This window comes from Callionymus lyra, chromosome 15 (genome assembly GCF_982586985.1).
Source record: "Callionymus lyra chromosome 15, fCalLyr1.hap1.1, whole genome shotgun sequence".
Lineage (NCBI taxonomy): Eukaryota > Metazoa > Chordata > Actinopteri > Syngnathiformes > Callionymidae > Callionymus > Callionymus lyra.
The window spans coordinates 14,838,787-14,864,302 of record NC_141832.1 but is presented as its reverse complement, the minus strand read 5'-3'; the positions used below and the strand labels follow the sequence as shown (position 1 = coordinate 14,864,302).

At 36.5% G+C, this 25,516-nt stretch overlaps 1 protein-coding gene across 1 annotated transcript in view; it reads right to left on the bottom strand.

Moving 5' to 3' along the window:
- The window catches only part of adgrl1a (adhesion G protein-coupled receptor L1a), a 165,966-nt gene that overhangs the window by 2,074 nt on the left and 138,376 nt on the right, over positions 1-25,516 (bottom strand). Inside the window, exons 13-25 of the mRNA XM_087808537.1 lie at positions 22,964-23,144; positions 20,721-20,843; positions 19,786-19,997; positions 18,636-18,809; positions 15,616-15,825; positions 13,947-14,167; positions 13,646-13,712; positions 12,252-12,343; positions 10,655-10,823; positions 8,820-8,975; positions 7,386-7,482; positions 2,804-2,926; positions 67-84 (exon numbers count right to left, since the gene is read on the bottom strand). Of these exons, the coding sequence (XP_087664663.1) occupies positions 67-84; positions 2,804-2,926; positions 7,386-7,482; positions 8,820-8,975; positions 10,655-10,823; positions 12,252-12,343; positions 13,646-13,712; positions 13,947-14,167; positions 15,616-15,825; positions 18,636-18,809; positions 19,786-19,997; positions 20,721-20,843; positions 22,964-23,144 (1,843 nt within the window). The remainder of the gene's footprint in view (positions 1-66; positions 85-2,803; positions 2,927-7,385; positions 7,483-8,819; positions 8,976-10,654; positions 10,824-12,251; positions 12,344-13,645; positions 13,713-13,946; positions 14,168-15,615; positions 15,826-18,635; positions 18,810-19,785; positions 19,998-20,720; positions 20,844-22,963; positions 23,145-25,516) is intronic.

Genomic DNA, 25,516 nt, shown 5'->3' with positions numbered 1-25,516 from the left:
ATTCCGCTGTTATAAGTGCAAGAGACGGCGTAATGAAGGCTTGAAACGGCAAATCATGGTACTTACTTGGGTCGCGGAAGGTTCCTTTACAGCCGGGAGACATTCGCATGGAAGACAAACAGAGAGATAAAATGAGTTTAGCATTTCACATTGATATTTACCACTTTTTAAATGCATAAAAGAACAAACAAGTTTGTTAACCTTGTAAAGGCTCTGGGACTGAACACTGCACGCCATATCATACCAGGAGGCCTACAGGAGCTTGACCTGCACATGGTTAGCTTTAACAAATTTTTTTGCAATACGGACCGACCTTCATGTCAAAAGAGTTCAAATCAATCATATAGAGTTTGTGTTTCAATTTCATTTAAAGGTTTGTTTGTTTAGTAAACTTGACTTAAACTAGCATCTTGACGTGTCAAGAGTCAGTCAGTTATATCCTGTTCATACGGTGAACTATTAGGATTTCAGTTATTAAGTTAATCTAAGATACAGCGATTATTGATGTCAACAATTATACAGAGATTGACTGTAAAACTGAGGTTTAGGAAAGTGATGGGAATTTACTAATTCCTGTTCAGGAGAGTTCGGTAAGATTTATTCGTGCCTTGATCAACAGTGCATCAATACAAGATAAATTCCTTGTTTAGTGGGATAAGGTTATTGTTTAGTAAATGAAGAAATTAACAACTATAAATACATTAACTAAACTTATGTCGTGATTGACATCACATAAATAAGAAAAAAATGGAATGTAAGAGATACGTTCCTAACATGTTAGCATCGTAAACTCTCGGCTGTTACTACGTTGGCTGTTGAAACTGGATAGAACCGGATAAGTCAATCAACAATTAAGCTGATTAGTTTATTAAAGTATGTAAATCGGGATTATTTTCAAGACAACCATTATGTAAACTTCAAACAGGCCCGATCAAAGTATTAGCATTTAGCCTTTAGCCATTACCCAGTTCTGCATAACCGACTATAATCCGGTCTAGTAGGGTAAGCCTGTGTAAGTACCACTTCCTTCCTGCAGATGAGTTTTACTGAGCCTTGTACCACGGATAAAAAGTAAATATTAAGAAAAAGACGTAATGTGTCCGGGCTACATGCCGAACCGCTTCCTTTGCCACTTTTTTTAAAACCCTCAGGTTATCAATATATTTTTAAAAATGTCTGGGAACTTTGGGAAATCGTCCGTAGGTATGAGAGCGTGTGTGAATGGTTGTGTGTCTTTTTGTGCCCTGTGACAGACGGGTGTCCTGTCCAGGGTGTCCCCCGCATTTCGCCCGACCAAGCTGGGATAGGCGAGCCCCATTGGGGATTAAGCAGCATAGAAAATGAATGAGAGAAAGTTCCCAGACCAAAATGGCCAAAATTGTACTTAGACCAGGTTAAGAATAGTTTGAAATTTTGACATGTTTCAAATGAGCAATAATCAAAACCTGCTCAAATTAAGGATTACATAAACAAACCCATGATATTCAAGTCGCCGTCATAACAACGTAGATCGATATACAGGACAAAACTATTGTCAATACTTTTAAATTGCCAAATTTAGTCTTATCCAGATTTTCCTCTACAAAATGTTTGGGTGGTTTTGTACGATAATAAACAGGTAGTTGGCCACTTCAACCAATCCAGGAACGACCAAACTGAACTCACCTCGGCGAAGAGGAAAAGTTTTTCTTCTTCTCCGAGCCGACTGCGGTGTGACTTTAATCAAAGTTCCGCTACAATGGCAGGAAGGGCAATTAGATATTCTAATGAAGTGCTACGCTCACTTCCTCTCCCTCTTTTCTAAAAATGACTCGACTGCCAGGGCTGTGGCCGTCAGGCTTGACTTATTGTTCTGAGAGGCTCTGAAATATTTAACAGAAATCTTGCTCCAATTCCACTGCAGCCACACAGATGCTACAGCTAGGAGTCATTTTTTAAAACTTCAGATGTTACCAAGAGCGCAATAAGGTCCTAAATAATGAGGGGGAACTTTTTTTTTTTTTTAAAGAAAAGGTAGATCCGATGTTTGAGTCTCGGGAGGGTGCCCCCGGTGGATGGGTTGACCCACTTTTTTGTCTCGGTCGCCCCAAATCTTCCGTCGTAAATCCACTCACAAACAATAACAACACCGGCCCGAAAAGTAGGTCAAGCTGAAGAGGACGTTGGGTGATGCAACACCTGAGCCAGTCTATGACCTGTCTCTCTGGATCTACGGACGGTGTCTGCTGCCGGGGCGTCGACGACGTTACTGGATGTCGCCGCTTCTAAAAACTTCTAATCAATTCCGGGTCCGATATCGGAGCGGACGGCTAAGGAAGGGCGGTGTTTTGGCATTGTTTACTTCAGCTCGATGAGTCTGTCTGACAGCTACATCGTCTGCCGGAGAAACAAGCAAACAGGTATACAAGTATACACACATGACTGCGCAAACACTGACAGTGTGTGTTTGCCATGTCAAATATGACAATAAACTGGAGGCGAGTTTACACACGCGAGCCCTGACACACACCCTGGGAGTCAGAAAGTATACATGAAGTGTAACTGTGCTGTGAAGAATCTGGAAGTAGCAAAATATATAAACTTTCTTTTTAGATTTGTTCCAATGGTTTGTCTTTTGTTCATTTATTTTTTACATAAAAAAACATTTTTTTTAAAGTCGTTTCAATTTATTTCCACCTATCTAAGAAGACGCTGGATGTGTAATCGTGCTCGCGTGGCTGCAGTGATTACGGGCAGAAGGAGACATCGTGTCAAGGCCATCGCGGCTAAGATTTGTTAAATATTTTTCGAAAATATCACTCACCGGTCGAGTTGAAGACTCCGGGAGACGGCGGGGTGAAGCTCTCCGCCAGCAGCGTGTTGTAGGGCGACGTTCCGGTGCGCGTCTGCAACACCGGGTTGGTCAGGAGGTGGTTTCCCATGGTCGCTGTGGCACAATAACCATAAAGAATGAGGCTCCGGAGTTGACGTTATTACCTCCGGAATCATTACTACATTGACAGTTGAAGGTTATTTTCATGGTAATATACAATCCTCCCCGCTCCATGTTTATACCTGCTGATTGTAACCTTTCAGTAAAAATAGGACGAGTGGGAAGTGTCGGGGAGCGCCGTCGTTCCCGCCCTGACGGAGCAGTCAGACTGGGCGGTAATGCGTGCCGTAATGTAGCGAAGGGAGCAGCCATTGAAACACAGTTAATTTCACCGCCAGACGTGAATGCCACCGCAAGACAAATATAATTCAAAAAAAAAAAACGCCGGAGTGAGAATGTTGTATAACGTCTGCATGACGCTCCCGCCGCAGGCGACTGGAACAGAAATGCCATGAAATTAAAATAGGACAGCATGACGGAGGGGAGTCCGAGACTAAGAGCAACCTTGAGGTTCGGCAACTTCCATTCATCACGGAGCGAAAAACAAAAGGGGGGAATCTTGACAAATAAATACGCACTATTCGTGCATCCTTCCCCTCAATTTAATACAATCTCTCAGCACAAAACTGACATCCTTCCATCTCTGTTTAAAATGATCATGACCAGTCAGAGGTTTAACTTCCGCGAAAGGTTTGTGTCGCACCTTAAAGAAATCTTTTCTTACATTTACGAGTACGATAAACAGACTATTTCACGGTAAATTTTACATTCCATAACAAATATGACGCCGATTTGTCATGTCTTTTGGACGCAAGTTAGCAGGAAAATAAATCACATTTTTAGATAATTCAAGTATTTTCAAGAGTTTTCACATATAACTTGGATTATATATGAAAGATAATAATAAAATGAAACATTTTCCTCCCTAAAAATGTTTATGCGATGATATTTTCTTTATTTATTGCATCGATGCAAACTTTAATATATTTTTTAGTTTCTTAAAAAAACGTATATTTATTGGACTGAAAAACAAACAAGAAATCAACGTAACCACCCGCATTTTGTTGAGATCATTTTTCAAATAAAAAAGAAAAAGGAAAAAAAAAGTACTGATGTCTTAATGTCTCTGATGTTTTAATTCAACATTACAATTTCATGTAGTTAGATTTTCACTTTATTAATAAACCAATTTAGTTTACTAAAAAGAAACGTAAAAAACTAGTGTATCGTGTTTTTGTATTTACTATGTAAATAACATGAAGCTAATATAATATAAAAATGAAATATTTAAATTTAAACTTTTTCCATTGATTTCTTTTTCTTACTTTTTTTTCCCGGGACTTTAAGATTTTTCTTATTCTTCCTTCTGTTATCTTAACTTAGTGAGTATTTAAAAATAATACCAATAAAACAAAACATAAATATATATATATTTTTTCTTCAAAAATAAATTGAAAACGAATTAATTAATAGATTTACAATTTTCATGTATGTATCTTAAGTTATGTATGAGTCTAAAGAAAATAAACAACAATACATTTAAAATGTAAAGACGTTGAGAAGCTACACATGCATGTAAAATAATAACGCAAATATTTAATATAACATCACACATTGTCATATTGAAAATAAATTTAGTTTTTAATTGGTCTATCAATCTACACATTTGAAGAACAATTTTTTGCATTCACATGGTCCGTCTGACATTATTTCCAGTTTTCAGAGAGGTTGATTTTCGGCCTTTTTTTTTACAAGTTTTCGTGGTCGATTTCTACCTTTTTTTTCTAGCCTTTAAAAAAACAACAATTCTACAAATTTGAAGAACAATAATTTGCGTTCACATGGTCCGTCGGATTTCACACTTTAGTTTTCCGACATTATTTTCCATTTTCGAGAGGTTTTGGCTTATTTTCAAGTTTTCGTGGTAAAAACATGTCAAAATAATTGTATTAATACATATTTATTTACTTTTTAAATAAAGTGTTATTTATCATTAGCAGAGATTTCCACACATAAATCTGCAGAAGCGACTGAGTTGAAGATGGAGGAGAAAGTAGGGCGATCGTGTGTGAGTGTGTTTGTTGGTGAGTGAGTGTGTTTGTTGGTGAGTGTGTGTGTGTGTGTGTGTGTGTGTGTGTGTGTGTGTGTGTGTGTGTGTGTGTGTGTGTGTGTGTGTGTGTGTGTGTGTAGTCCTCGTCTCACATCTGGACACACCATTGTTGTCAGGAACAGGCTGATGAAGAGGAGAAATCAAATGAGCTAAGATGACAGCCGCAACAATACCACACTTCTCCTTCATGATATTGTTTTTCTCCACACTCCTCCGAGCCTCTCCCTCCCTTCCTCCCCTCTCTCCTCCTCCTCTCCTCCTCCCTCCCTCACATCCCTTTGTCGTTCACTTTCTGCCAAAACTTTTTCTTGGAAACAGGAAATAAAGTCTTCACAGTTGTTTGCGTCTGACATCACGGAGGAAGCTGCGAAGTGTGTCTCCACCCCCCTGACTGCTCTATCGTAACCGAGACTCCCCCCCACCCGCCCCAAAAAAAAACAACCCCTCACCCCCTCATCTTTCATCCATCCATCACCATCCATCCATATCAGTTGTGGAGACCCGTGACTCGCCCCCGGCCTCGCTCCTGTCACTCTCCTCCATTAGAGTAATTAGCCCCTGTTCGCTCGCCCACTAATCAGTTCATTAAAAGCCAAATGAAGGAGATTAGGACGGAGCGAGCGGCAGATCGTTCGGCGACCGTCCTCGTGTCGTCGTCAACCGACACCTCCAAACACAGGAACCTGAGCCGGGCCCCCGGGGCCCCCCGGGGTGAGAGACGCCGGGATTGCAAACACGATTAGGGCGTTGATTAAAGTCCAGGATTCTGAGCCTCAGAGAACAGTTGGAAGTTAGATGAAGATTTTTTTTTTATCTCTGGTAATATTTAACTTTTTATTTGATTTATAAAGAAAGATTATTAACAAAATTGTTTAAAATAAATGAGGTAAAATGAATTTCAATAAGCTTTTCATGAAAATCTGCTTCACAATTGGATAAATACATATGTTTAGTATTACATTTTTAGTGACTATTTTTTACAATAACAATTAAAATAAATATTTACAATTTTCACATCAACACATTTTTCCGTTACTTTGTTTTATAACAGTAATTGTTTATTTCCTTATTTTAATTTGGGGTTTTAATTGATTTATTTTTATTTATACACAATAATACATTATTAATCCTGTGAAAATTATTTTTAATTCAAAATATGAATGTTTTTCTTTAGTTATTTTTAACACTTCATGATGTTTTAATTAAACATATTAGATGTTATGTGATTCATTTTTTTAATTTTTTTTTTAATAATGTTATAATTAATTAAATTACAATAAAAATGTACAAAAAAAAATTAAAATTAGTGTAATGTGTTTTTGTATTTACCATGTAAATAACATGGAACTAATATAATATAAAAATGTATAAAACTTCAATTAATCCAAAATTTCTTTCGATTTTTTATCTGACATTCTCCTTATCTTTTTTATTTCTTATTTCAAGTAAGTAAGTTAGTAAGTAATTTGTATTTATGTAGTGCTTTTCCAGTATGCATTGTATCTTAATTTTGTGAGTATTTTTCTAATTAAATGGATAGAAAATAAAAAAAAAAGAAATACATTTATTTATGTATTTTGGGTAGATTATATGTAGCGCATTTTTTTTTAATTTATCTCAATTTTTCTAACATCCAATTTTAACAATAGACATTTTTGCACCACAATTACATTTTTAATTCAATTTTTTGCTCATTTTCACATGTTTTTATCTCCTTCAAAATGTAACGAGTAGACAATTTTTCTTCTTAAAAAGAGTCATTTTGATATATCTTTTGAGTTTGTCTATTTTATAAATATCACTTTTTTTAAAATAAATTCTTGAAACAGTGATGTATTTGCTTTTTTGAATAGATAACATAATTATAACACAATTTTCAAACGAGTAACACATGTTTTAAACTCATTTTTATGTTTTTATCTTTTAAAAAATATGAACTTGTTCTTGCTTCATATGCTGTATTTTGCGTCTACATCTTGTCTCTACTCAAGAAAAAAGTTGACATCTGCATGCTCGGAAGTGAAATTGACCTCCAATTTCTTTCCCATGATGCAGTTCTGCCGCTGCATCGACTCCCTCTTCTCGCATCACTCGACTTTAATCTCAATCTCGCGTTTATTGAATCGGGGATTTGAACAAACGGCGGTGATTAGAGTTTCGTCACGAGGCAGAAAAACATTGAACTTCGGCGCCGCCGCGTCGATGCGTTCGCTGATCTGTTTGTTTTGAGCCGCGGCTCCACGACGACAACGATCATCGTCGGCCGATATTTTCAATCCGGCATCGGACGCGGATTAATTACTGCTGCGCGTTTTTTCCTGGCCTCGCTCCTGCTCGACAATCCCATCATCTAAATCCAATGCTCGTGGACGGAGGAGAGTCGACGGGGCTTCGACGGCTCACCTCGGTTGAGCGTCGGCGTGCTGTTGATATCGCCCGCCATGAAGGAAGACTCCGTCTGCTTCCGAACCGTGTCGTTCCACATCCTGCGAATCCGACTCTGGAAGAGCGAGCAGAGACTCGTGTCAGACAGACGGGATAAATATAGAGCCTCGGCGGGGAAAGACTTCCACACACTCTGTGGGCGACCAGAACTGCAGGGGGCGCTCTCGCGCACCGAGAACAATAGACTCCAGTTAAATCGCGCCGGACAAACAATTGACTTAAGGTTCGACGTTTTAACTTTATTACTTATTATCAGGAAGTTTTTTTTCAAACATTACTCTGTTTTAAATGTGTACAATTATGACATTTCATTTCTGAATAATTTAATTACAAAATTCAATTGTTTTCAAAATGAATCTTTTTTTTTTTTTACACATACAGTTTCATATTCTAATACTAATAATTGAAAAATTGATTTCCTAATTTACATGTTTTTTAATTGGTTGCCTTTTAAATTCAATATAAAACATGTTAGTGTAAAAGTACCAAAATGAATTATATTCTTTTACACAGAGTTTGATCTTTTAATAACTGATCTATTTACCAAGTTTATATGTTGCAAAGAGTACTTTTTCCAATGTAATTAAATGTATTTTCCGATTCAACGATTACAAAAAAACAAGCTCAATATATTCAATATACAAATGATTGAACACAATTATTTGACAAATTAAATTGAACCTTTTAAAATAAAAACGATTGATTATTCAAATATAAATAAGCAAGAAATTGCATAAAAAAAAACCGACAACATAAATAACACATCAGTTCAAAGTTTTGACATTTGACATGTTTAAATTCAACCATTCAATCTTCTGATAACACTGATTTACTTCCATATAATTATTATTAATATATTTATCTTGTATTTCAAACGATGAGAATGAAAAAAAAAAGTATTTTTGAATATTAATCTCTACGTGTAAAACTGGAAAAAACATACATTTTGATCATCGATGAATAAATAAACACATACATTTAAATTTAAATCTAAAAATCATTGATTTAAACCGTTATACTTTTAAATAAATGCTTCTGATGGAACTGATTCACTTCCATATTAGGCAGCTTTTCAAGAGTAATTGCTGAGTCATCGATATTGATCAGCGATCCATCCCCTCATTTTCTGCTTCACTGGACTTTCTTTTTTTTTTTTTTACTTCCAAACAGTTCCTCAATTTCAAAGCTATTATGAATAAGATGCAAAAATCTGTTCGACTCAAATTGTTATTGAGTTCCGGGAAAGATTTTATTTTCCTCACCAGAGAATTCAAAAGTTAAACATTGTCGTGATTGACATGCGGAGGACGTGTGGAACATCTGTGTGTGTGTGTGTGTGTGTGTGTGTGTGTGTGTGTGTGTGTGTGTGTGTGTGTGTGTGTGTGTGGGCACCTGTCTGTGGGCCGCGGCGTGGCGAGCTTGGCTGCCGCTGTAGTAGCGGTTGTTGGCTCGAAGGCCCGAGTTCTTCAAGGAGCCGTGGGAGCTGGAGGTGGAGGTGCGGCTGCAGCAGTACGAGTGGCGGAGGCACTTGCTGTACTCCTTGTGGACCTGAGGGGGCGACGACACCGGCGACCACAGACTCTCAGTGACACATTTTTCAACATCTACCTGTCAATACCTTCACATATTACATTATAAACCCTTTTGTCACGTCATGAAGCACTTGTTTTTTTGTTATTTTTGTAATTTTTGCAACGTTAACTTGCTTTTTTCTACCTGAGAAAATCCAACATTCTGCATCTTTATACCCTGATTACGATCAGACGGCCCCTCAAAGAAGTCAATACTTCTGAAAGCTAACTATTTTATTTTGAATTTCATTGTATTGTTTATTTTAACACACAACAAAATCATCACAGGATTATTCTTATATATATATATATATTTTAATTTTTAATTTTTGCATCTTTATACCCTGATTACGATCAGACGGCCCCTCAAAGAAGTCAATACTTCTGAAAGCTAACTATTTTATTTGAATTTCATTGTATTGTTTATTTTAACACACAACAAAATCATGACAGGATTATTCTTATATATATATATATATTTTAATTTTTAATTTTTGCATCTTTATACCCTGATTACGATCAGACGGCCCCTCAAAGAAGTCAATACTTCTGAAAGCTAACTATTTTATTTTGAATTTCATTGTATTGTTTATTTTAACACACAACAAAATCATGACAGGCTTATTCATATATATATATATATTTTAATTTTTAATTTTTGCATCTTTATACCCTGATTACGATCAGACGGCCCCTCAAAGAGGTCAATACTTCCGAAAGCTTACCGTTTTATTTTTAATTTAATTGTATTGTTTATTTTAACACACAACAAAATCATGACATGCTTATTTATATACGTATATATATTTACATTTTTAATTTATGCATCTTTATACCCTGATTACGATCAAATGGCCCTCAAAGTAGTCAATGCTTCTGATACTTAACTATTTTATTTTAAATTGTATTTAATTATTGAATTTAACATATAACAAAAACATGACATGTTTATATATATATATATATATAAACATGTCATATATATATATATATATATATATATACAGTATATATATATATTTTTTCATTTTGATTTTCATTTGCCATTTGTGAATATTTAGTTTTCCTGAAAAGAATTGTGAAGTAAACTAAAAATGTTATACTGTTTATAAAAACACATTTTAAATGTATTTAATATGTTTTATAATATGTAAATACAAATAATAACTGTAGCTAATTTAGCTTTTTTTTTTTTTGTAATGACACAAGTACATACTTTTCCTCTATTTTATTTGTAATTTATTTATTAAGGTCGTACAGATTCCTTAATCTTTTGGCAAAATGTATAGTAAGTACAGTAGAAAAGTCCCTGCGATGAACTTTACGTTTTATTTTTTTTTAAATAAAAAAATATTTTTATTATCCGGCTGAAGCTGGCCTCTTATAGCTGTTATACTTGCTTGTTGCAGTGCATTATGGGACTTTCAGTTTGAGTTAATGAATAATACATTTCTCGTGAAAATCCCTGGCATTAAACGAAATAGAAAAAGCTCTCAACGTGCCTTGCCGCCCAGCCAACCTATCACAACTGTTGTTAACTTAGATGTAGCAACACATAACACCTATCACATGTGACCAAACAGAGCAGTGTGTTGAAAGGCATCATGGGAGTTCACTGTTTTGTGGGCACCATAAGTACGTCGAGTGTGTCCGTACCTTCTTCTGGAGGGCGCAGTGGAAGATGAAGATGAACATGCCCTGGAAGGCGTTGAAGGTGGTGAACAGGTAGGCCATGATGACCGTGTTCTCGTTGACGAACAGGAGCCCGAAGGCCCATGTGAAGCCCAGCAGGAAGAGCAGAGCGACGGCCCCGAGAGCCCAAGACCTGAGGGTCGAAGAACAGGTTCTTACATGGACCTCATTCACACTGACTTTGTATTTATTTTGTCCCTTTAGATGCACAGTGAAGCTTTTTTAAGCATTTGAAATGTGGCTGATAGAAACCTGGTGAGACAGTAGGTCTGTCCATCCATCCATCCATCCATCCATCCATCCATCCATCCATCCATCCATCCAATAATCCAGCAATCCTTACTTTCTTCAACCATGCTTCCACCCACCCACGGTACATCCATCTAGTCTACTCCATCATTCCATTCATCCTTCCATCCTTCCATCACCGATCCATCCCTCAAGGCATCCATTTTTTTTCTTTTTCTTCTATCCATGCATCCTTTTATTCTTTCATTCTTCCATCCTTCCATCAATCCCACAATGTATCCATCTATCCATTGTTATTTATCCATCCATCCATCCATCCAGCAATCCTTACCTCTATCCATCAATGCACTTTTCTATTCTTTTTTTCCATCCATGCATCTATCCACCCTCCCACCCATCCATCCATAATTTATCCTTTAATTATTTCATCGATGCATCTATCTATCCTTTCATTTTACACACTTATATCAATATATCCTCTCATTCTTACATCCATCTATCCTCCATCCACCCATGCACCATTCTATCCGTCCATCCATCCATCCATCCATCCATCCATCCATCCATCCATCCATCCATCCATCCATCCATCCATCCATCCATCCATCCATCCATCCATCCATCCATCCATCCATCCATCCATCCATCCATCCATCCATCCATCCATCCATCCATCCATCCATCCATCCATCCATCCATCCATCCATCCATCCATCCATCCATCCATCCATCCATCCATCCATCCATCCATCCATCCATCCATCCATCCATCCATCCATAATATCAATCCAATAAATCTGAATAAATATATTTCTTAAAATACCATAAAAGGTAAAGTCTTTGTAGACTTATTTAAAAGTTATTTCATGTGAATAAAAAGTCATTTTTGTGAATTAGAGAATAACTCAGATTCAAATAGTAAAGAATGATTGAATTATAGAATAATATATGAATAAGTTTGTTCAGTAATTCAATGTTTTCTTCATCATATCATGAAAATCACTCGGGAAGTGAAACTGTTGTGTGGTCTGAAGCGAGCGCTGAGAGAAAAGAGTCAAAACAGTGTTTTCTCAGTGTCCTCGCCCATTCTTTTCACGTCAAAGAGTGGCTTCATTGTACAGAAACTCCTCTCAGACCCTCCCCGACTGCTCTTCAGTCGACTAAGTGTCAAAAACCCTCCACAGGAGACGCACTTTGCTCCGAAAAGTGGAGCTTACACAGCAACAGACAGGTGATTTATGCAGAGCTCCATCCATATTGCACATTCAGAAAATACGTCCAGATAGACTTTCACCCAAAAAATGCGACTCACTTGATGTTGTCCAGGCGGCTGGAGTCGGGTTTCAGCGCTGACGAGTTGCGAATCATCTTGTGTAACGTGATCATGAGAAAGATGAGGTTGAGCTGAGGACAAGAGGAGGAATCAGATACATGGATCGCAGAAGACACTTCATCCAGTTCATCACTCATTGAACAGGAGGAAACTTTGTTTCACGCTGGAGACTCAAGGTTAAACTTTTGTTTTGTGCCAGTTTTGCTTTTATTCCAGATTTTTAGATGATTTAAGTGTTTTATTTAATAGATTACATTTACAGTTTAGGATTCATACAATTGCCTTTACAGAAGATTTCTGAGGTCAATTTATCTATTTGTATTTTTAGTAAATGCACTGATTTTTTGTCAAATTGCAAATATTGACACGTTTAACACATTTATATAAAGCGAAACAATAAAAATAATAAAATAAAATAAAATACCTCAATATGTATATGGGTTACATTTTGGTAAGAAAAATAGAAACATAATTGATTTCAATAAATTAGAAAAATAGGAAGTGAGAAGAAAATATATATATTTTTAAAATTAATAATCTATTTGAAATCAAACACAACAACAATATTACTGCACAACATAATATCATTCAAGCAAAAATAAATTGTTTTTAAAACGTTTAAATAAAGAGTTGTACAAATAAAGTTACGTGAAATCTTTTTTTTATAAATGTTTAAAAAGTAAAAGCTATAATTGTGAGAAAAAAATATAATCCAAAAAAATGAGAAACCAATTTAAATGGTTATTAAATGAATACGTTTTCTAGGAAGAAAAATTCTGGAAATAGAAACTTAAATAAAATAACAAGATTATTCAGAAAGGTTTAATTAAAAAAAAAAAAAAAATCAAGAACAGTACTTTATGTAGATAAATAAAAAAATAAAAAAATAAATAATATATTCACGGGAAAAAAAGATATAACTGTAGGTAAAAATAAAATTAAATCCAAATAATGACAAACACACTTAAATTGTTGTTAAATTAACAAGTTATCTAGAGAGAAAGAGGTTTTTTTTGGAACAACAAATATTCAAGAAAGAAATACTGTATATAGATAAATTCTGAAAATGAAATAAAGAATATAATCATAATTCTGAAGAAAAAATATAATATAATAAATGCAATCGTAAATAATGGAAAACAAGTAAAGGCTGATATACGTATTAAAATGTTTATTAAATTCATAAGATTTCTAAAAAAAACGTCAAATTAAAAGGCATTTATTTTCAGTGCGATATTTCAAAAAAATTAAATTTGAGGCCAGATTCTGGCGTTCAAGCCATCAAATAATTTCCAAGCTAGCCGCTGTGCTTCACTCTCACTGCGCCACATGTTTGTTGTGGTGTTGACTGGAGAAAACAGATGACATAATACCATAATGACGAAGGACACAGGTCCAATGAAGCTCAAGATGAAGTAGTTATCCACTCTCAGCCAGCATCTGGTGTGACACAGAGAAGAGAGGGTTACACACACACACACACACACTCGGTCTCAGCGGATTATCTCATGGAGGCTAATCATCGGGCTTTGGCTAAGTGTGTTCGGAAAAGCCGGTCCGCGGGGAGGAGCCGGAGCCGTTCACGCAGCACTACATATTACATTTCCAGCTGAGGGAATACCATAATCCCGCTCCTCAATCTGCAGGTGCAAAAAGGCCTGAATTCACACGTACGCCTTCTTGGTCCCGTAGCTCCTGTAGTCGATGGCGGCGGAGATGCCCACCACCAGGGCCGGGAAGCAGTAGCCGCACAGGTAGTAGTATTTTTTGCGGGAGTACTCGCTCTCGAACACCTCCACCAGCATGAGATAGAGCTGGACGCCCTCCAGACACATCCAGGAGAAGGCGGCCAGGAAGAAGAAGTGGAGGAGACCCGCGAAGATGGGGCAGGCGATCTGGAGAAGAAGATTGAGACTCAATGAAAATAGAATTTATTTTCAAAGTATAGAAGTATATCAGTGCCATCCAATCATTATTCAATCATAATTTAATGTTATAAATACTATATTGAAATGTTCATTGCGTTTTTTTTAAGTAATTGCATTAAAAAATATTTTCAAAATAAATTATTTTTTTCAACAGGAAGTTTGATATTTTGTGAAAATATGTTTTCTTTCCTTTTAATTTTTTTTTTTTAATCACAGCCTTTGAAATTAAATAAAAAAAAGTTTTACTATTTGCAATGTGGAATTTGACGTTACAAATTGTAAACATTGAAATCTCTTTATATTATCTTTCAAGATTTCAATTTATTTTAAGGAATGTATTTAATAATTAGTATATTGAAATATTTATTTATTTTTTAATATATTTTAAAAATGTAATATAATATATATTCTTTTTATTCAACACAGAGATTGATACTTAAATACCAATAATACATTTTCTTTTCCCTAAAATTCGACATTATATTAAAATCCAAGCCTTTTATATATAGTATAAAAATGTAGGCACTTTTTAATAATTCATTTAAAAGACTAAAATTCAACATTTTAACATAGACATTATCAAATAAAATGATTAAGAAATAAATCCATTCAATTTTAAATAACAAACACAACAACATTTCTATATAAATATTAAATGTTAATTTCACTGACAATAACCCAGCAAGCAAGGGTTGGACACAGGCCAATGTGTTACAATTTTTAGTGCTAACAAGTTAATGATGGAAAGTAAATTACATTTAAACACAAATAAAACCTACAATAACCGTGCGATCAATGGCAAGATTTTTTATCTCAGATAAATTCATAAAAAATAGTCTATTTCAAGGTGATATACATAATTTGGGATTGGGGCTTGTTACATTTATACACCTTTGCATGATGGCAAAATAAGAATCATCAAATTAAATAGGGATTTTTTTTCTATAACCAGATGATGCCATAAAGTCACACCCTTTTTCAAGGGGCTTCAATCCTTCCAGTCAAAAGGGCGAGAATATTTGGGTGAAAAAGAAAAACCTTCAACACAACTGGTCATTCTTATTTGTGTACAACTCATGAAAGTGTATTATTACCTCCAGAAAGAAATCCTGAAAGAAACCGGCAGTCAGTGAAGTGATTTAAGGATTGGAGAAATGTGAGTTCTTCTACTAGAGCGGGTCAGAATTCTCGCTGCAGAGTTCGCTCATTTTGGGTAAAAAATGGCTTTTCTTTTTTTTTTGTTCTTTACGAATTAGATGCAATCCAATAGCATTTTTTTTTTTAAATTTTAATTTAATTTTTTTTATGTCATTATAGAAGTAGTTTCAGTAGCTAGTAACTCATGGGGTCAATTTGGGAGCAAACCGAGCAGCTCATTTTGAGTTAATGACTCTTTTGCGGAGCAAAAAACTCACCTGGTAGTCGGTCTTGTCGATGCCGATGAGGAAGAGGAGCTCGGCGATGAAGAGGTTGATGCACAGGTTCTTGTGGATGGTGTTGCGGTCGGTCTGCAGGCCCCTCAGGAAGCAGAAAGTGGAGATGCAGATGGCCAGACACACCAGCGAGATGACGATCCCCACCCAGGTGATGACGAACAGGATCAGCTCGTGCATCCGGCCCTGGTACTGAGCGTGGAAGAAAAAAAAAACAATAAAAGAAAAAGTTGACAAACGAGAAGATGAAGTATGAGCGACAGAACATCGTAGAGGCGGCGGAACAAGAGCGTGGAGCAGTCAAGGGAGGCGACGGAGACACAATAGGGGGAAGAAAGGGGGCGAGGACGACCGAAAATTGCTTCATTTAATATTCGTAAATATATGCAAAGAGCTAAAGTGTAGCGACAAGAGACAAGACATCCTGGAAAGAAAAAAAAAAGCCAAATGACATTCAAATCCAAGCGAACGTCAACTTGAAGTAGCGGGACATGAATGTGCAAGCATGTGCTTCCCCGAGTGTCAGCGTGACAGCAGCGAAAGGGAGAATATTCCAAACAAAGAGGCTTTCAGCCATCAGATGAAACATCACTGTCCACACGGTGTGTGCGTGTGTGTGTGTGTGTGTGTGTGTGTGTGTGTGACGGAGCTCACACAAATACAGAGCAGCTGCATGAATTACGACGCCTCTGTTTTCAGCACGAGTGCCACGCCCACAATTTAAATCCTTCCTCGAGTTGATCCATGATGAGTTCGGACTTACGGTGAAACCCCCCTTACTCAGTACATCCTAGACAGGAAGTTCCAGAAAGATATTTAATAGCATTTAATAAAAATAAAATATGTTTAAATTAGCGTTTTTTTTTTTTAACTCCCTCGTCCACTTCTGTACTTGTGTGTTTATTGTTGTTGATGTATTAACATTTTTCAATGTATGATTGTAATTATAATTATTATTTTAAATCATTAAGATAAAATGATTGTTTTAGTTTATATAATTGTTCTTTATTGTTGTTTCTGTTGTTATTTTTAATATGTTTACTTTGTGTTACTTGTGAATTTGTTCCTATGGTACATATTTTTTTCCTTGGGGACTTCTTAGACAACCTAAAAAAAACTTGCAATAAAAATTACAAAAAAAAAACTCGTCAGCATCTGGTTGGATGTTAGAGGAATTGAAAGTATATTTATTGACTATATAAACTCTTATTTTGAAAAGCACGCTTAACATTTTCATTATGGATGAGTTTTCAATTGTCATGAGTGTCAAGTTCTTGCTCGACACAATTTCTACTACTCATAAACTAGTTCCACAGACAGTATTTAATGACTAATAGTACAATAATGATAAAGAAAGTGATCAAACGAACACTAAATGCTAATGTTAAATTTCACATTATTTTTCCTGTACGTTCAAAAGGATGTCGTCAACAATCATCTGCGTAAAGACGTTTGTGAATCCCATCATAAGCTGAAGAAGCCATTGATCCCTCACTCTTTAAATCACAAAATAACACTGTATACATACTGTATATGTTTAGTTTGTTAAACTTAGATTCTATCTGATTGATGAGTAAAGTTCATTTCTCATAATCTGGCGATATTCTGAATCCCTCAAAGTAAGGAGTTCTAACTGAGTCTAAAAAGAAACGTAACCAGTGGTGTGTCCCAAATCGCACACTTCTGCACTTACACTTATTAATATTTGAGTGCACAAGTTCGTTCGCACTGAGCAGTGTCCGAAAATTGAGTGTGGATCGACACATCGGACACTTTCCACCCTCGACGGCCGCCATCTTAGTTACGTGGACGACGTTTCTTCTAGAGCTACGCCGCTAAACGGAAGCGACGTCATTGACGACGCGTCTTCCGAAAGCAGATACCGGAATAAATGTCTCGAGAAAACCACAAAATCGACACAACAAAAATAAAAACACAATGAAAGACAACTTAATAATCATAGGATACCAACGGCGGGTTGCAATTAGAGTTAAAAAGTAGTAGAAGAAGAAGCTGTCTGTTTGTACCGATAAGCTAACTCTGAATCCATTGCTAAATTTCTATGGATTCGCTCACATTTCACCGATAAGCTAACTCTTAATTCATTGCTAAATTTCTATGGATTTGCTCACTTTGCACCGATAAGCTAACTCTTAATTCATTGCTAAATTGCCATGTATTCGCTAACTTTGCAACGATAAGCTAACTCTTAATACATTGCTAAATTTCCATTGATATGCTAACTTTGCAATGATAAGCTAACTCTTAATTCATTGCTAAATTTCCATTGATACGCTAACTTTGCACCGAAAAGCTAACTCTAAATTCATTGCTGAATTTGCATGGATTTGCTAACTTTTCACCAATAAGCTAACTCTAAATCCATTGCTTAATTTCCATTGAATGCGCTTACTTTGCACCGATAAGCTAACTCTAAATCCATTGCTAAATTTCCATTGATATACTAACTTTGCACTGATAAGCTAACTCTAAATCCATTGCTAAATTTCCATTGATATACTAACTTTGCACCGATAAGCTAACTCTAAATCCATTGCAAAAGTAGTAGAAGAAGAAGCTGTCGAGTCATTTCCTGTAAGTTTGTAGCAGTAGTATTTGATCTGAGACTGTACTACCCTGTCGAAATTTAGTAAGTGCACTGTCTTACAGTGTACTGTAAAGCAGTGCACTTAGAGAAGTGCGTGATTTAAACACAGCGACAGGATTCCTGTGTTTGTAACCAGTATATGTATTTCACAACAACTATATTATCAGCAAAAAAACTACATTTCCTCGACAAATAATAAGTTTTGGCTTCGACTATAACCCCGTGTACAACCAATTCTCGAGTCAGACAACCACTCTCACACACGCACTCACTCTCCATGGGGATTATAAATGTGACCCCTTAACAACCTGCCCGGCCTCCCACCCGCTCACCCCGGCGCACAGGTAGCAATGGACTAAAGTAGTATCATTATCCCGCCCCGGAGTCGACTCACGTCTGGCTCGTGGTGAGTCATCAGCACGGCGAAGTTGGTGAGGTGACTGCAGGAGCAGGTGGTGTGCGTGATGTTGGCGTCCACCAGCCTGCAGCCCTGCGATGACCACTGACCCGTCATGGAGCGCTCCGAGTAGTTCCAGAAGGAACAGTTGGGCGTGTGAAAATTCTCCAACTGAACGGAAGAAAGAAAAAAGGACGGCGTTTATTCATTTTAGCGGGCGGTTTTGTCAGGAGGATTTCGCTCTCTTTGCACCGAAAACCTAACTCTAAATTCATTGATAAATTTGAATGGAATTCGCTCACTTTGCAACTATAAGCTAACTCTAAATTCATTGCTAAATTTCCATGGATTTGCCAACTTTGCACCGATAAGCTAACTCTTAGTTCATTGCTAACTTTGTATTCTTCGCTAATTTAACATCGATAAGCTAACTCTAAATTCATTGCAAAATTTCCATCGATACGCTAACTTTGCACTGATAAGCTAATTCTAAATCCATTGCTAAATTTCCATTGATACACTAACTTTGCACCGATAAGCTAACTCTAAAGTCATTGCTAAATTTCCATGGATTTGCCAACTTTGCACCGATAAGCTAACTCTTAGTTCATTGCCAACTTTGTATTCTTCGCTAATTTAACATCGATAAGCTAACTCTAAATTCATTGCAAAATTTCCATGGATACGCTAACTTTGCACCGATAAGCTAACTCTAAATTCAATGCTAAATTTGCACTGATTCGCTAACTTTGCACTGATAAGCTAACTCTAAATTCATTGCTAAAATTGCATTGATTCGCTAACTTTGCACTGATAAGCTTACTCTAAATCCATTGCTAAACTTGCATGGATTCGCTAACTTTGCACCGATAAGCTAACTCTTAATCCATTGCTAAACTTGCATGGATTCGCTAACTTTGCACCGATAAGCTAACTCTAAATTCATTGCTAAACTTGAATTGATTCGCTAACTTTGCACCAATAAGCTAACTCTAAATTCATTTCCAAACTTACATGAATTCGCTAACTTTTCATGGATTCTCTAGCATTGCATGGATTCGCTAACTTTGCATTCTTCGCTAACTTTGCGTTATTCGCTAATTTAACATCGATGTGCTTATTACTTTGTTTGTTTTTTTTGTTTTACCTGTAGATGTTTGAGCGTGAAGACCACCGGCTCGGTCAGGAACACCCTGCTGGACTCCTTGTTGATGGACGCCGCGATGACGTGGGAGTTGACGGCCAGGCGCCTCCGGGTGTGGCCGGACCCTCCGTCCACCTCCATCTTCACCGTGGCGTTATCCGTGGACAGGAAGGACCCCAGGTTCTTGTAGAGGATGAAGACCACCTTGACTTGTCCTGGATAGAGAGAGAGAGAGAGAGAGAGAGACGCCCGTGAAATGAAACGACAATAATAATAATGGAATCAAAAAAAAAAAAAAAAAAGGGAAGGCGAGAAAGGAAACAAGGGGGAAATAATATGGTAATAGCGATGGAAGTGACAGAGACGGAGGGAGGAAGTTAGTGAAGGTTAGAATGATGGTAAGGACCGTTTCATTTTTTGACTGGTGGGAGAGAGAGAGCGAGATTTAATGTGGAGGGCAACGGAACATTCATCCCTCAAGCATTCACAGATCTCTTATTATTCCATATGAATATTTCATGTGCGTTTGTTTCAATCATTCTAATCTCGTTCCCATTGCCGAGCACAGACAGAAAACAGAAAATGGATAGAGGATGAGGAGCGACGGCAGGAATGAAGGGGGGGGGATGAAACAAGACTGATGAGAGAAGGGGGGATAAGACGGAGGAGAGACCAAGCGAGCAGGGGGGAGAGGGAGTGCTGAGATTGCTCTGTCAGACTGGGGCCCCGATTGTAATCTACACGCCTCCACAACTATTCTATTAAGGGTGCTGTTAAGAAACCATCCCGGGAAGAAAATTGTCTCAGCGCTTTTCTTTAATCGGATTAGCCTATTATTACCAACCAATAACTTAGTCAACTGCGCACCGTTATGAAGTGAAAAAAGCAAATGAGAAAATGGCCGAGAGAGAGAGAGCATAAGGGGGGGGGGTTCTGACCGTTTCGACTGTACTGCTTGATGGTGGAGGCCGAGAGCTGGATGGTGCTGTCGGCGGTGTAGCTCTGAGGGAAGGACAGATCCTGCAGGTCCATCTCCGTGTTCAGAACATGCACTTCCAGGTCTGGGGAGAGAAGCACGGCACGTACTGTTAGCAATGAAATAGGTTTTGAGAGTAAGCTACGTTTTTAGAAATAGAAAAAAAACAACCTTTCTTTCAACTTTCTCCTGAAGCACGCGGAGCCTACGAACATCGACTTTGTTTAAACGTGCTTATTTCATAGACGTTTGCTGACTTTGCATCTTTTTATTCACGTTGTGGATATTTGTTCATGTAGCAACGATTCCCTTTCGTTGCATTGATTTGCTAACTTTGCAATAAATTCCCTTAATCCGGATCCATTTGGTAACTTTTGCAAGGGATCGCTAACGTCGCAGGGGTCGCTCATTCTCAACTAACTTTGCAATGATTTGATAACTAAATGCTGACTTTGCACCAAATCGCTTAAATTGACATTGATTTGAAAACTTACGAACAACTTTGGAACGATTTAAAAATGTTGTGACCAATTCGCTAACTTTGCGCGGTTTTCCTAACTGCACCAATTTGCTACTTTTGCTAGCTTAACATCAACTTGCTTACTTCCTAGATTTGCAAACATTGTATGAATGTGAGTAAGTAAGTAAGTCATTTATACCTGTAAAGCGCTTTTCACAGACCAGGGTCACAAAACAATACACAGGTAAAATGCATACAAATAATTTTTTTTAGCTTTGCATCACTTTGCTAAGTTAACATTTTTTGCTAACTTAGCACGGATTTGCAAAATTTCCATTGATACGCTAACTTTGCACTGATAAGATAAATTCCTTGCTTACTTTGCATGGATTAGTTAACTTTGTACCGATAAGCTAACTCTGAATCGATTGCTAAATGTCCATGGATTAGCTAACTTTGCACCGATAAGCTAACCCTGAATCCATTGCTAATTGTCCATGGATTCGCTAACTTTGCACCGATTAGCTAACTCTAAATTCATTGCTAAATTTCAATGGATTCGCTAAATTTGCAACGATAAGCTAACTCTTAATTCATTGCTAAATTTCCATTGATACGCTAACTTTGCACCGAAAAGCTAACTCTAAATTCATTGCTGAATTTGCATGGATTTGCTAACTTTGCACCGATAAGCTAACTCTAAATCCATTGCTGAATTTCCATTGATATACTAACTTTGCACCGATAAGCTAACTCTCAATCCATTGCTGAATTTCCATTGATATACTAACTTTGCACCGATAAGCTAACTCTAAATCCATTGCTAAATTTGTATGGATTTGCTAACTTTGCACGGGTAAGCTAACTCTAAATCCATTGCTAAATATCCTTTGATATACTAACTTTGCACCGATTAGCTAACTCTAAATCCATTGCTAAATTTCCATTGATATACTAACTTTGCACCGATAAGCTAACTCTAAATCCATTGCTAAATTTGCATTGATATACTAACTTTGCACCGATAAGCTAACTCTAAATCCATTGCTAAATTTCCATTGATATACTAACTTTGCACCGATAAGCTAACTCTAAATCCATTGCTTAATTTCCATTGAAGGCGCTTACTTTGCACCGATAAGCTAACTCTAAATCCATTGCTAAATTTGCATTGATTTGCTAACTTTGCACCGATAAGCTAACTCTAAATCCATTGCTAAATTTGCATTGATATACTAACTTTGCACCGATAAGCTAACTCTAAATCCATTGCTTGATTTCCATTGAAGGCGCTTACTTTGCACCGATAAGCTAACTCTAAATCCATTGCTAAATTTGCATTGATTTGCTAACTTTGCACCGATAAGCTAACTCTAAATCCATTGCTAAATTTCCATTGATATACTAACTTTGCACTGATAAGCTAACTCTAAATCCATTGCTAAATTTGCATTGATTTGCTAACTTTTCACCGATAAGCTAACTCTAAATCCATTGCTAAATTTGCATTGATTTGCTAACTTTGCACCGATAAGCTAACTCTTAGTTCATTGCTAACTTTTTATTCTTCGCTAATTTAACATCGATTTGCTTACTTTGCATGGATATGCAAAACTTACAACTGTCCAATAAGGACATTTTTCATTTTCATTTGTAAATAAAATGATAAAAGGTAGGTTTTTTGACGTAACCCCATTAATCATTTGAATTTCCGCTAAAATATGAATAAAGTCAACTTTTCTCACCGATGCTCGGCGCCTGATCGGAGAAGCGACTCCCGATCATGTTATTGGCCAATAGGAACGCTCCTTTCTCCAGGATGTCCAGCAGCATGGTGGCGGTGTGAGCCTGCTCGGTGCTGTTCATGTCCTGCCAGGCGTCCAGAGCTTCAGGGCGTAGAAGGTTATCCACCGTCTGCACCACCGCCTGGACACATCATGCCGCGTTTTTACTGTCAGTTTTTTCCCCTCTAAAATTAATTTAAACAATAAAATAACAACTTGCTTCAGGGTTAAATTAACAGATACAAAAAAAATATATTATATGCAACTTAAAAAATATAAACTATCATTAAACTGTAATTTATTCTGATTTTCTAAAGCCTAAAGGACACATTTTTATTTTTATTTTAAAAAGGATGATTAAATCTCTCTCTCTAAATATAATGTCAATATGGTTTATACAGTGAATGAAATATCAATAAACAAAACAAAACATTAATTAAAAACTTTATTAAAAAAACAAATAGTCTGTACGAGTCTAGAACTGGCAACTTGACATTAAATCCATGACACATATTGTAAAACTATTGCTAATATGATAATTAAATGTAAATTAAATAAAACAAATACTATTCAGCCTAAAATATATTTTAAACATAAAAAAAGTAAAAATAACGGTTATAATTATAATTCTAAAGCGTTTAAAAAAGTGAAAATAACAATATATTATTATTATTATAATTTTACTCAACTTTATTTAAATAGTCTCATGTTTTAGATGAGTTTAAAAATAATAATAACATTAAAACAGTTGTTTTATTGCACCATGAATATGTGTGTTAAGGTGTTATTATATAGTATACTGATGATGCAGTAGATAATAAGATATTAATAATAATAACTCTAACATCAAAATAATTGTGAAGTAAGTGATTAATTAGGTGTTATCGTGACATTTGGATCATGCAAGACGTCCAGTAACTGATCTGTACTGTTGCTTTATTAACGGCGTCTGTTGTTCGGCGTCCTATTAATTAGCGATCTGGTAATTATCAGTCGGGTCGCGGGTTGTTTATTACGGCCGGCGCAGTAATTAGTCATGTTGTCTGCGCCGCGGCTGGCGTTGTGCGAGTCCAAGCCCGTGTCAAACGCCCGGGCGTCGTCGCCGGAGCCGTGTAAGACACATTACCATTCTATTTCACACTGGCAATTCATTTAATGGCAATTTTGATGGTTGTATCAGCAACCCAATTTATTGGAGCAGCCTGCTTGATGAATCATGTAATTCTCTTGCTCAGGACTCAGGAAAATGAAGGAGTGACTGGAATACAGGAGTGTTTTTTTGGCATTCAGAGGCTTCGATCGTTCTGAAGCGTCGCGTTTCCGTTGAGTTTTTGCCGGCGCGACATGCTACATGTGACGCGGCGTTCCTTAGATCAGTGGTTATTATATTACGTTGTGCTGCAGACGCGGGTCAGGACGACTGTACTGCAGAGTGCCGCATTTCATCATGGCCTCGCCGGCTCTTGATATTAGATTACTGCGCTCACACAGATATTGCACAAATACAGGAAAAGCTCAGAAGGCTGCGCAAACACAAACTGTTGCTTCTCGACCTCAAATTACTTTTTTTTTTTTTACAGATATATTGGAGGTTATATTGTAGGATGATAAGGGGAATAGTGTGACCATGTTTTACACCCCGAACTAACAACCATAGGACTTGTCAAAGAGTGGCCCCGGGACCACACTTGGCCCTCTGCCTGGATTAATCCGACCCTTTTTAGGTTTGTTGCACCTCACGCAACTAAAATAAAACTCGCAGTCATAATAACGTCTTATGCATTTTTTAACCCTCCTTTAAAGATGCTAACGTTAATGTTCATTATGATAATATAATGTAACTTATTTCAATCCTAGTTTGTTTTTTAAACAGTAATTTACGGTATATTTGTATTCTATACAATCCTATACAATCGTGCACCTCGTATCATGTACGATATCCGTTTTGTATACATCATACGTTTACAATCATAGAATGTACTTTAAAAAAAGTTAAGCTATTATGAAACTATTTTGATACTTGTTTCTGAAACCAAAACCATTTTCAGAAGTAATCAGATGTAAAACACCAAGTTTATGACATAATCTAACTATTTTATAAACTTTAATGTTCAATTATTAACTATTTTCAACTCTTATCAAACTATTTTTTATTGTAATCTAACATTTTTCAAAGCTAATCAAACAATTATGAACTTAAATCAAACCACTTTTACATTATATCCAATAATGTTTAGGTATTTTCAAACTGTTTTCCCTGAAAAGTATTAAACAACAAGTTGTGTTAAAGAACAAATGGGACTTAAATACTTGTTTTTATCAGTTTGAAATGTTTAAGTTTTGCATCCAGGGCCGGTTTTTAGTCGTATTTATATTCACGGACTGATCCTTCGATAATTAAAAATATATCATAAAGAGTTTGTATTTCAATTCTAATTTTTTACAAGTCAGGACGAGCGTCTTGATGTGACAAGAGTTACACGTTGATATTACTTTAGAGAAAATACTGTCTTC